The 13,334-nt window shown below is 36.8% G+C and overlaps 1 protein-coding gene across 1 annotated transcript in view; it reads left to right on the plus strand.

The window, feature by feature from the left end:
• LOC111794365 overlaps positions 1-8,437 on the plus strand; it is a 12,136-nt gene extending 3,699 nt beyond the window's left edge. Inside the window, 4 exon segments of the mRNA XM_023676335.1 lie at positions 691-2,415; positions 2,970-3,539; positions 6,935-7,119; positions 7,224-8,437. Of these exon segments, the coding sequence (XP_023532103.1) occupies positions 691-2,415; positions 2,970-3,539; positions 6,935-7,119; positions 7,224-7,652 (2,909 nt within the window). The 3' untranslated portion in view covers positions 7,653-8,437.
• Positions 8,438-13,334: the final 4,897 nt, after the last annotated feature.

A 13,334-nucleotide genomic window follows, 5' to 3' on the forward strand; every position in this document is an offset into this window, starting at 1 on the left:
CGTGATTGAACCACCATGCATCCTCATTTTACTTGCAAGACTTATAACCTTGCCAATATAATCATTCACCGTTTCTCCCTTTTGCATTTGGAGAATTTCAAAGTCTCTTCTGACGGCTTGTAGTTGAGCACGTTTTACTCTCGTTGAGCCTTGATACTTCCTCCTCATAGAATCCCAAATTTCCTTGGATGTCTTCTTCTGAAGCATTGTTTCCAAGATAGTCCTATCAATGGACTGAAATAAATAGTTCTTGACCTTTAGGTCCTTCAACTTCGATGCTGCCAACAGTTGCTGTTGACCAGCTGAGAGTACCTCGCCTTCATTTGGCTCTTCATAACCCGTCTCCACCATATCAAAGAACTCCTTTGATCTGAGAAAATTTTCCATCAACATCGCCCAATGATCATAGTGACCATCGAACCTCGGGATGGCGGGCTGAACGTAGCTCTCAACTTGTTTTTCTGCTGCCATTTTTTGCTGCTGCAAGATAGCTCTGATACCAGTTGTTGGTGACAACAGAAAACTGAAGTGAGATTGAGAGGAGGAGTGATTTGAGTGATGGGGAGGCAGGTCCTTTTATAGGGGGATTCCCGGAGTTGGTTGAGATTTGTGTGGATGAAATTGAATTCACCTCCTCCTTCTCTTCGGTAGTAACTCATTCAAACTCTATTATTAGCTTCAACATGAAAGAGGTGGATTTGGATGCAGCGCAGGAGAGACTAGGGATTTTGTTGAAGGATATTAAATTGAAAGAAGACGAGGTTAATAAGGTATGCATCACAGTCTTGGACGCCGAGGAGTGTGAGGAGAAGGAGAAGCCATTTGATATGGTTCAAAAGAGGATTGACGATTGTGAGCTGGTTATGGAATTAAATGAACAGACATTAAATGAGATAATACAGTTAATTGAGGGGCGGTCAATGAAATGTGAGTTGAAGGGGACGAGTGTCGAATCGATAAGAGCATTGCTTCAAGAACATGAAGAAGAGCTTGCAACTAAGATGGCAATTAAAGATACCAACGGAAAACTCAAATTGAAAGAAAAGGATCTTGAAACAATTCATAATATGATTACCACTAAGTGGAAAATGGAGAGATTAGACAAGATAGAGAAGTCTATAAAATTGCGGACTCAAGAACTTGATCTTAAAGAGAAGGAGTTTGGTTTACTGCAGAACAAGTTGAAGGTTCTTTCTGAAGATTTGTTATCGAAGGAATCAGAGTTAGAATCCATCAAAAGGTGTATCAAGGAACATAGTAAAGAACTTGATGTACAGGAAAAGCAACTTGATGGCACTCAACAATCTATTCGAGATTGTCAGAATGCGCTTATATTGCTTACTAAATATGTTTATTCAATAGAAAAGGCAATTGTCGAATGCTCGAAGGAATTGGAGTTCAAGGACAATAACCTTGATTCATTGCAAGCGTCTGTGGATGACTACTCTACCGAGTTGCCATCAATGATGAAACAACAGAACTCCATTTCTTTGATAGTCGATAAATGTCTTGAAGGTCTAAAAACTCGAAAAGAGCATTACAATTTGTTGAGAAAATCAATAGAACAACGCTCAAAGAATCTCAAGAACAAAGAAAATGATTTTCAAAGACGGACAGAAGAACTCAACAAGAAGGATGAGAAAGTAAGCATTTCTCTGAAAGAGATTGAATCCTTAAAAACAGATATGGATTCACAGATGATATTGGTGGAAAAAGGCCGTGAAGAACTAAGATTAAAAGAAATACAATGCAAGTTGTGGGCTGAGAAACTCGAGTCAAAAGAAAAAGATATCAATCTAGCCGGGGCTTCGAAAGATAATTGTAATGAAAAGGTAAAATTGTTGGGTGATCCAAACATTCTTCCTCTGAAAGTAAAAACTGAGGAATTAGGGTGCAGAACTGCTGAAAGTTCTATGACTTTGAATTTTCATTCAGGATCAGCCGTAGATGGAAAGCTTTTGTTAGTTATTTTATGTGAGCATCTGAAACTGCATGATTTGGTACGCACAGAAGTGTTTATGACTCTTCAAGCATCTTCCGATCGTGCAAAGTTAGTTCTAGATGCTATGAAATGGTTCTACCGTCCACATGTTGTGTCCGAAGATGCAAAGGTCGATTTGCATAATGTCAAGAGGGGATGCATTTTGCTATGTGAATTATTATTGAAGTTCTCACCACAAATTACGCCTTCACTGAAAGAAGAAGCTCTAAAGCTGGCAGTCCAGTGGAAGGCCAGGATGTCAGTGGCAGGTGAGAATCACGTGGAAGTGGTGGCATTCTTGCTACTTATAGCTAATTTTCAGCTGGCCTCAGATTTTAATTCAGAGGAATTACACATTCTTCTGAATTCAGTTTCACAATATAAACAAGGATTTGAGCTAGCCCGAGCGCTTGGTATTGGAGATAAACCTTCTGGTAAGCAGTACACGTCCTCTTCTCACCATCTTTATACTCATTTATTATAAATTGTTCGGTAAAATAGTTTCCTCTGTTTAATTTATTAGTTAATACCTAGATATGTTTTATATATGCATTTCTTTTCAAAAAAACAAAAGATAATAAATTACATATGCATTCATCTGGATTAAATCCCAAGGAAGTTATTGTTGAGGATTGTTGGGAGTGAGTCCCACATCGGCTAAGTTAGGGAATGATCATGGGTTTATAAGTGAGGAATACTATTTCCATTGGTGTGAGGCCTTTTGGGGAAGCCCAAAGTAAAGCCATGAGAGCTTATGCTCAAAGTGGACAATATCATACCATTGTGGAGAGTCGTGATTCCTAACAGTTATGTTGTCATTGATCCTACTCCTAACAGTTATGTTGTCATTGATCCTATTGTCTTCGCAGTATATCAATTTATGAATGTTATTTAGTTCTTTGATGTAGTTGATAAATCAAATACCAATTAAGGCTGGCTGGTTTTTAAATATCTATTCTCTCTATTTTTTGTTTCTCATTTTATTCAGAGGGCTGTGCAGCTCCTAGGCTGGTTAAACTGGAGCAACCTGAATCATTGCCAGACAATGAAATGCCGGTCTTTTCCTTAAAAAATAAGCAGCAGAGCATGGATCCAAATGAGAAGAGATTATATTTACTTTTGAACAAGCATTTGACCGAACCGAAATTGATGCCAAGTGCAATCTTATCAATTCTTAAAGAGTCGTCAAATGCTCCAAAACTTGTCTTGGATGTGATTCAAGTTTCTTTTCACCAACAGTTGAAGTTACAGATGGGTTTTGAAGAAAGTTTCTTGAGGTGGTCCACACTTCTTTTAAAGCAATTAAAGCAAATCTCACCAAGTATTGATCCAAAGGTGAGAGAAGATGCATTGAAGCTTGCAGTTGACTGGAAATTGGACATGAAAAGTGATGCAAATGATTATTTGGACGTTGTTGGCTTCTTGCAACTTATAGCGTCATATGGATTGACGACTTCATTCAGCGAGGAAGAGATCTTAAAGCTCTTTGAGAAAATAGTGCTGCATGAACAGGCATCAGAGTTGTGCCTGATGTTTGGGTATAATCAAAAGATACAAGGTTAGTTTTCTGAACTTATTCTCTACTAATTTCCAATCATTCATTTTAGTTTCGAGCTGATGCTTACTAATTTGAATATTGTTCAACTAGTTAGGGACGTATATTTTCGACCAAAATATCAAAGGTTTGAATTTCCACTCCACCTTAACCTATTAAACTAAAAAACTACCCTGATACTTTACTTCCCATCCACACTGTGCGAAGGTTTTTCTTGGAACCATACATTTTCTTTTCCTTCAAATAAATCCAGGAAGTATCTCATGCTTCTTGAACTACTTTTGAAACATCATCACTAGCCCGATAGGTCAAACCAATAATTTTATGAACTCATTATATATTTATTTTAGTCAAATGATTTTGATATCTTAGGAATAAATATATCTAGATATTTTAGAAAAATGATTTAGGTAGGTTAAGAATAAAGATACCTAGATATTTTAAGAATAGATTGACCGGTCTCTACTATAAATACCCCTCCACCTTACCTAGGTTTTCATCCCAAGAAAGCACAAAGTGTAGTAGTTTCTACAAAGTCTCTTGTAATCTCTTCTTGGTTTGTGTTAATAAAGTGTGCGAGTGTTTCCCACAAAGAGTTGTGTTCAACAATCTGGTATTAGAGCAAGGTTAGTGTAGGTTGTTTGATCTCTTGGAATTATTAGCATGCTATGTGGTTGTAACTCTAGTTGATCTACCACATCAGAAACAATTTCTTGAGATTATTAGTGAGTGAGTTTCTTTGTGTCGTGAGTAGTCCATGACTCTGCACGTTTTATGTAAAAAGAGCTTGTTTGGTATTACTGAGGTATTGCCAACACGATGGGTGATTTCCAAATCATTGGAGGAATCAAGAAACTCAACAACAACAACTACAACACGTGGGCAACATGCATGATGTTCTATTTACAAGAACAGGATCTTTGGGAGGTCGTTGGCGGGAGTGAAACTACGCTGCTAAAGGATAATTCTAATGACTAATTGCGCAAATGGAGAATCAAAGCAGGCAAAACAATGTTTGCCTTGAAAACCACGATCGAAGAAAAGATGTTAGAACATACTTGGGATGACAAGACACTGAAAGAAGCATGAGACACGTTCGTGATGCTGTTCTCAAAGGAGAACGATATGAGGCTACAACTTTTGGAGAACGAGTTGTTATCAATCTCACAACGTAACATGACGATTTCTCAGTGCTTCCACAAAGTGAAGTCGATCTGTCGAGAGATTACTGACTAGACTCGAAGTCTGCCATTGGAGAAGCTCGAATGAAGAGGATCATTATCCATGGATTGTAACTAGAATATAGAAGTTTCGTTATTGTTGTACAAGGATTACCCGCTCAACCATCACCTATAGAGTATGGAAATTTGTTAGCTAATCAAGAAGTCGTGACTAAACAAATGAGAGACATCACATTAAAGGGTGAAGAAGAAGCACTCTACACAAGTGAAAGTCGAAGCAACAATAAGTCGTCTACCAAACGTGGATACAAAAATGGTGACAAAGGAAGAAGCCATCAAGGAACTGCACAACCAGGGAGAGCTTAGAAGAACGACAACAAGAGTTCTCAAGAGAAGAGATTTGAAGGTATCTGCTACAATTGCAGGAAGAAGGGCCCACATGTTCGAGGATGGTTGGTCTAAGAAAAAGTCTGTCAAAAGCAATGTGACACCCTTCAACATGGAGATGGAGGAGGAATGGGATGCAAATGTACTATGTCCCATAGAAGAAGATGAGCTAGCACTCATGACGATGATGGGAGAGCATATCGGTTACGAGGATGATTGAATCATTGATTCAGGATGCTCGAACTACATGACTGACGATCAGAGTGGCGCAATGGATGCAGGGTATCCCTCAGATAAGGAAGCATTGCCAGACTTGGATTTAGATAAGGAAGCATTGTCAAACTTGGATTCAGAGAAGGAAGTATTACTAGACTTGGACTACATTGAAGAAATTTTTCCATAGAAGACGGGGGAGCAAATTGTGCAAATTTGTTGAAGTGTTGTTTTGCTTGAAGATCCAAGCGACATTGATGTTGGTGAGCTAGAGGTGACTCAACCAAGTAAACCTAGTGGAAAGGAAATGACACCTCGACAAGATCTTGAGATATGTCAAAGGTACAATCAATTATGATCTTTTGTACAAAAGAAGCGAAGATTGCAAGCTATCTAGATACCGCGATGTTGACTATGTAGGATATCACGATACTTGAATATCAAGCACTAGGATTCAAGCTCTGTTCGAGAACAATTTCTTGGTATAGCAAAAGACAATCAACAATATTATTGTCAACTACAGAAGCATAGTACAAGCAACAGCTGGAGCAACTCAAGAAAGTACATGGCTGAAATTCTTAACGTAGGATTTGCACTAGAAAATTGACTATCCAATACCACTCCATTACACCAACCAATTTGTGATTCGCCTAGCAGAAAATTTGGTGTTTCATGCTAGAACAAAGCATATGGAGGTGTACTGTCATTTCATTAGAGAGAGTTCTGAAGGAAGAAATCGAGATGCAACAAATCAAGATAGAATACCGAGTAGCATACTTGTTTACAAAAGGGCTGACATGAGGGCTTTCGCTATCAGTTTAACATGGTGCAGCAAATGAGAACTAGTGCTGGGGCAGTGTTGAAATATCATCACTAGCCCGATAGGGCAATCCGAATGAGCCAATTGTATATTTATTTTAGTAAATTGATTTAGATATTTTAGGAATAAAGATAGATATTTTAAAAAATGATTAGGTCGGTTAAGAAATACCTAGATATTTCTATATATATATATATATTTTTTTTATATATTTTAAGAATAGATGGATGAGTCTCACTATAAATATCCCTTCACCTTACCTAGGTTCTCATCCCAAGAAAGCATAAAGCACAGTAGTTTCTACTATTTGTGTTAATTTTCGTATCATTTTTGCACATTTTAAGTACCTCCTTGAAAGCTAGTGTTGTTTATTGGTTATTTATGGTTATTTATTTATTTATTTCTCGTTCCTCTCTCTATTATATTTTTTTTTTTAAGAACTTTATAAAAATGTTCTGGTAACTTTTTTTTTGTTTTGTTAGCTCAAATGTTAAATTTTAGAACTAAAAAGTTTTACATTAAACTAATTTTTTAAAATAAAAATAATCAATGGTTTATACAATGTTTATTAGTTGATTGACATCCGTTAGGCATTCTATGGTAAAAATGATAATTTTGTTATTATATTTTTGTTAAATAGGAAACGGAACAAGAGACTACTTAATTTGTACACAATTTTAAGAACAGGTGCCGAAACGCTTCAGATTTCTCATCTTGACATTTGAAATTAGGTTTTACAATAATTTTTTTTACCTGTTCTAATCGATGACCTTGTCTCATATTCTTTCGTTTTGCAGAAATTGTACAAAATCTGATTGGAACAAAGCAATTTGTTAAGGCCGTCAGGTTTATATGTGGATACAAGTTGGAATGCTTTCGACCTGTACAGATTCTGAATGAATATTTGCGAGATGTAAGGAATGCCACTGTAAAAGTCAGCAAGAAACACGATACTGGACAGGACGATGTACGTGCTGCCATGGTTAGTCGTCTGTTCTCATCGAATTCCCAAAATATGAACATTGTAAAGAAATGGTACTTTTTTTTTTTTTTTGCTAAGATATCTACTTTGACTATCACTGCAAGGATGAAGCCATAGACAAGGAGATAGATGCTGTGAAGTCGGTAATTACATGCGCTGCAGATTGTAACCTTAGTTCTGAAATCTCATCTCAAGGGCTTCAAAACCTCATTGTTTCTCTTAAAGATATGAAAAGGAAGAAACGCAACATCCATGGTCAACTGCCAAATTTGACCACGGGTAATATGCAACAGTCACATTCTATCACTGTCCAATCACAACAACGTCCACATCCAACCAAAGGCAAAATGCAAGCGCAACAACCGAACCCAACCCATCAATCGGCGCAGCAACATCATCCTAACCATCAACAGCATATGCCGAAGAAACGTAAGACGAATCAGGGTCAAAGTGGTTCAACGAAATACCCTCAGAAACCTCCACCAACTAGACCAGCGCTTTCGAATTTATCTCCTAGAGTAAATAACCAATAACCAAAGTTCCACTAGTACAATTCAAGATTTTCTGGAATGCATTGGCTGTTTGGTCTCCATGAGGATGGTCATGAATCAACTGAACATGGAAATCGTTATAGGCGCGCAACCAGACGTAGACTATAATCCTAAGCCTAGGTATGTTTTCCAACTAATCTAATATTATTGGTTTGGTTGGTCATACTGTAGAATGCTTTAGGAGCAGTGTCTAGATTTTGTATCATTGGGCAATATAATAGTTGCCTCTCTAGAAGAGGGTATTTTTCTCTTCTATCCCAAGTGTTCACCATGCAAAATTGTAAATTTAGGTTTGTGGATTTTTGCATGGTTGATCAAGATAGAAGGATTAATGTCGACATCCACATGTCATATCTAAAGATATATGGATGTATATTTTTTGAAAAAGAAATAAAGGATAGATATCTTGTAGGAATTTTGTGAAACCATCATTTGTTAAGGTTTGCCATCTCTAAGTAATGCCTACCTAGGGGTGGCGTTGTTGGCTAAGGTGTGCAATCTTTTGGTCGATACTTTGTTGCTACCTTTCACCTTCACCTTAGCTTGGTGACCAATCAAATTAGGCTGACCTATGGAGAGGACGGTATATACACGTACATGTACAAAGTGTAACAGCCATGACTGTTATGTTATGGAGTATGTTGCTTATTTATAGCTTATTCAATGGTTATGTATAGTAGATGATTATATCTGGTAAAACTATATATAATAAATTGAACTATATATATATATCTCTTAGGCAATGCTTTGAATATGTACTTTTTGCATTCTCAGTATTCTCTATTACTGTATATATCTGAAATCATCACTAAAACTATTAGCCAATATTTCTTATTGCATTTTCTCTCTCCTATTTTTTGTGTTCATCTAGATCGAGTGTGTAAGTTGTTGTGCGATCCTAACTACTGGTATCAGTGCTAGGCGAAATTTACCATGATCTGTGAAGATGAAAAATTCAAAGATTGGAATTGAGAAATTTGATGAATTCGATTCAATTTCTTGAAGATGCAAATTGAAGATTTTATATTAGAAAGATCTTCACGAACCCCTGTTGGGGTGAAGTCGGATGTCATGACCACAGAGCAGCAGAAGCTCAAGGATTGACATGGCTTAGGGTTGATTCGGTTGACACTATTAAAAAGTGTGGCATTTAACATCATTAAAGACAAGAAGAAGACAATGTCAGATTTATTGAAGGTGCTATTGAATATGTACAAAAAATCGTCGACTATAAACAAGGTGTATTTGATGCGGGGATTTTTCAATATACAGATGTCTGAAGTTCGATCTATTGTTGATTATATAAATGAATATAATATGATTGCAAGTTAACTGAGTTTGGTGGAAATTAATTTCGAAGGTGAAATTAAAAGATTGATTTTGATGTCATCTTTACCTGAGTTGTGGATACTGTTATTGCCGCGATCAATAGCTTTTGAGGATCTAAGAAACTGAAGTTTGATGAATTCGAGATGTAGTTTTCATATTCGCAGATGAGAAATTGGGTATTCATTTGGTAGTGCTATTAGTGGTGACCAAAGAGGAATAAGTAAATCAAAAGACCCAAACAAAGGTAGATGAAAATAAAAAAACCATAAATTTTTTTTAAACAGACCAAAAGTAACGTGTTGGAGTTGTGGAGAAAAAGATCACTTTCGAACCGATTGTACAAGACTAAAGAGGAAGTAGAATCATAAATCAGAGGATGCTGATGACTTTATAAATTCAGCAGAAGACATTGGAGATGCTCTAATCCTTAGCGTCGATAGTCTGATTGAATTTTGGATTTTGGATTCAGGTGCATATTTTCATTCATCTCCAAATAAAGAACTATTTCAGAACTTCAAATTTGGAAATTTCGAGAAGACAGATCTTGCCGACAACAAAGTCTTGGAGATTAAAGGAAAGAGGGATGTCTGCACAAAAATTTCTACAAGAAATCAATGGACATCAAAAGATGTCAGGTACATTCTTGGTCTCAAGAACCTGATCTTTATTTGTTAGTTAGATAACACAGATTATGCAATAGAGTTTGGGAAGAGTTCGTGGAAGATTGTGAAGGGTGTTATGGTGGTAGCATGTGACACAAAATCTGAAACATTGTATACAACTGCAGGGTGTATAAACATGGCTGTTGTTGTTGATGAGAGTGCTTCAAATTTACGTCTGTGGCACAATAGCCTTGAACATATGAGCGTTAAAGGAATGAAGATGTTGACTGCAAAATGAGTTTTAGAAGGCCTGAAATCTGTTGATATGTTCATTGTGAGAGTTGCCTTATGGACAAACAGAAACGAGTTAGCGTCACGAAGGTTGCTAGAGAACTGAAGAAAGTGTGGTTGGAAATGGTCCATCTAGACGGTTGGGGACCATCTTCAGTTCCATCACTTGGCGAATCAAAGTTCTACGTTACCTTCATAGATTATTTCAACAAGAAGGTGTGGATCTATTTCATAAAACACAAGTCAGATGTGTTTGCCATCTTTAAGAAGTGGAAAGCTGAAGTTGAAAATTAGATCGGCTTTAAGGTCAAATGGCTGAGGTTTGACAATAGAGGAGAGTACGACAATTCCCAGTAAAAGAATTAGATTAACGAAGACAGATAAAGGAAGAAAAAATGGTGTTGCTGAAAGGATGAATAGAACATTGAATGAGCGAGCAAGAAACATGCGGATGTATTCTGGATTGCCAAAGACATTCTGGGTCAATGCTGTAAATACAACCGTCTACTTGATCAATAGAGGGTTGTGAGTACCCTTGGAGTTCAAGTTGTTAGAAGAAGTATGGACATGAAAATAACTCAAGTACTTTCACTTTAGAACTTTTACTCTGACTTTAGAACTTTTGGCTGCATTGCGTATATTCATGTTGATTCAGAGAAGAGTGACAGTTTGACGCTAAGGTTGTGAAGTGTTACTTCATAAGCTATGATTCTGACATGTTCGAGTACAGGTTTTGGGATGACAAGAACAGAAAAATTCTAAAATATTGTGACGTGACTTTTGATGAAAATATCTTGTACAAGGACTAAAAGAAGAAAGGTTTTGGGAGACCGAAACAAGTGGGAGTTGAGGTTGAGGTACAGAAAATTTATCTAGTGATGTAGCAAATACTCAAGAAACTTTCAAGATTGTTTCTGAAGAACCAGGAGTGGAGTAAGTGACACCTGAGCAGGTGTTGAGAAGAACACCCAAAACTATTAGGGTATCGGTTAGGCATGCACCTTCATTACACTATCTGTTATTGATTGATGAAGAGCCCTTTGGTGATGCCCTACAGTTCGAGGATACAACTAGGTGGGAGCAAGCCATGGATGATCGAATGAGTTGGATATCTAGTTTTCAGAATTGTGTTGCTCCTTCATCTATTGAGGTTGAGTACGTGGTAATAGCTGAGGCTGAGTACGTGCCAATAGCTAAAGCTGGAAAGAAGATGATGTCAATGACAGACTATCTTAGAAGAATTAGGCAAGAAGCAACGCGAGAAGATTTTTCATGTAGATAGTCAGAGTGTCACACAATTGGTTGAACTATGAAAGACAAAACACATCAGAAGATGATACCATTTCACTCGTAGGTTAGTAGAAGATGATGATATGTTTGGAGAAGATAGAGGGTGAAAAGAATCTAGCAAACATGCTGACAAAATGTGTTGATGTTGGAAAATTGAGGTTGTGCAAAACCTCAATTGGTATGGTGCATTAAAGATGTCGATGGTCGTTCGAGAATGAAATTCTTGGTTGACTGAATCAGTCTCCAAATCTCCGAATGAGAGAATTGTTAAGTTATGGAGACGGCTGTTTGTTTATAGTTTATTCTATTGTTATACATAATAAAGCTATATATGAAAAATGGTCATGTACGACTATTTATAGTAAAAAATTGGTAGAGCTATATATGATACATAGTTATATATAATAGATAGTTATAATAGATAGTTATATTTGGTAAAACTATATATATAGTATACTAAATCATATACATACCTCTCAGGCCGTGCTTATGTACTTTCTGCATTATCTGTATTCTCTCTTATTGTAAGTACCTGAAGTCATCAATATAAACTTTTAGCCAATATTTCTTCTTGCATTTTCTCTTTTCTATCCTTTGTGTTCATTTAGATCAAGTGTGTGCATTATGCAATCCTAACAATGACAACTGCTGTCATGGAAAGGAAGTACATGTGGGAGGTCAACATTTTGTTAGGTGTAAGGTGAGGATTTGTTGGCATGATTATCCTTGGATTAAGGCCGAGTTTAAGCTTCGATTATAGGAGAACGTCAAGGAAGGAGTATATGTAACTCACCCAGAAGAAAATGAGAAGAAAATGAGATTGAGGTTGGACCTTCAACAGGATATAAATGAGATTTGTGAAAGGGAAGAGGTTATTAAAGCTTAGGAGCAAGGGCAACATATCTCAAGGGTTGAATCAAATAAAAAAAATTTAGATCGAGATCGGTTGGAGAGAAAACCGAAGATAATCACATGTGGGAACCCATGCCATGTTTTTTAGAAATTTAAATTGGTCTCAATAGGTTAGTGGTGAGTAGATCTTCCGTTTTTTGAAATTGAGAAGATATAACTATTGTAGTAGGAAAAATCGAGGTTGGGACATAATGAGTATTTCCAAGAAGTTATGGAAATTCGAAGCAGGCTTGAGGTTGAAGACGCATGAGGTGCGTGGGGTGCGAGTAGCTGAGGGGTTCAGCGCGTGGAAGGCCTGCGTGGACCATAATAACCTTAAAATTATTAAATATATGTGTAATTAGAAGGAATTGTGACATCATTGTCGTATTAGGAGAAATTATAGTGGATAAAGGAGTTAGCGATACAAGTAAATAACACATCGAATCTCCTAAAACAAGATTAACTTGTTATTAATGCTAAATATGTCGAGCATGTGATTAAGAGCTTAGTTACGATAAGACATGTGAATAACCTGACTTAAATCGATATAATCATGAGGGCATGCATCGAATATGATGAGCATGTTATAAATTCACGATTGGTTGGTATGTTATAGAACTCTAGCTTATGCTTACGAGACTATCATAATGTATTATTGTATGGCATATTATGATAGTACGATATAAGAACCGTTAGGTTTCAAGAAATGAACTCCAATAATGATTAGGCCTCATGTACAACTATAGTTGGATGGATGGATGGTAGGATGGGTAGGCATGTAACTCAATTAGTCTACTAAACCCTGTAGAAACTCTGATGGACGCATTGTGTACTAAATTAGGGACAATGAGTATTCATAACCGTTGGGTTGAATATTATTTCTTGTTGCCTAAGTGTTTCATAGACAGTTCATATTTGATTGAGAGTAAGTACATGGCATATCACCAAGTAGTTAGTCTACTAAACCCTGCAGAAATCCTAATCGATGTGGTGAGTGCTATGTTGGGAGCATGAGTATTCTTGATCGTCGGCCTGTGTGTTATTTCATATCGCCAAAATGTTCAGTAGATGGGTCGTATTTGATCAAGAGTGCTAGAATGTTTAGTATTTGATCGAGAGCGCCATAAAATTTTCCATAATGTTTAGCAGACGGGTATTACATTCGAAATTCATAATGAGTATAAATAAAACAAATAAGTAAAGAGTAGTTAGAACCCTGAGATCTACGTTCCTAAAACCAAAGCTTTATACTCGTGGA

This window comes from Cucurbita pepo, chromosome LG05 (assembly GCF_002806865.2).
Source record: "Cucurbita pepo subsp. pepo cultivar mu-cu-16 chromosome LG05, ASM280686v2, whole genome shotgun sequence".
Taxonomy (NCBI): Eukaryota; Viridiplantae; Streptophyta; class Magnoliopsida; order Cucurbitales; family Cucurbitaceae; genus Cucurbita; species Cucurbita pepo.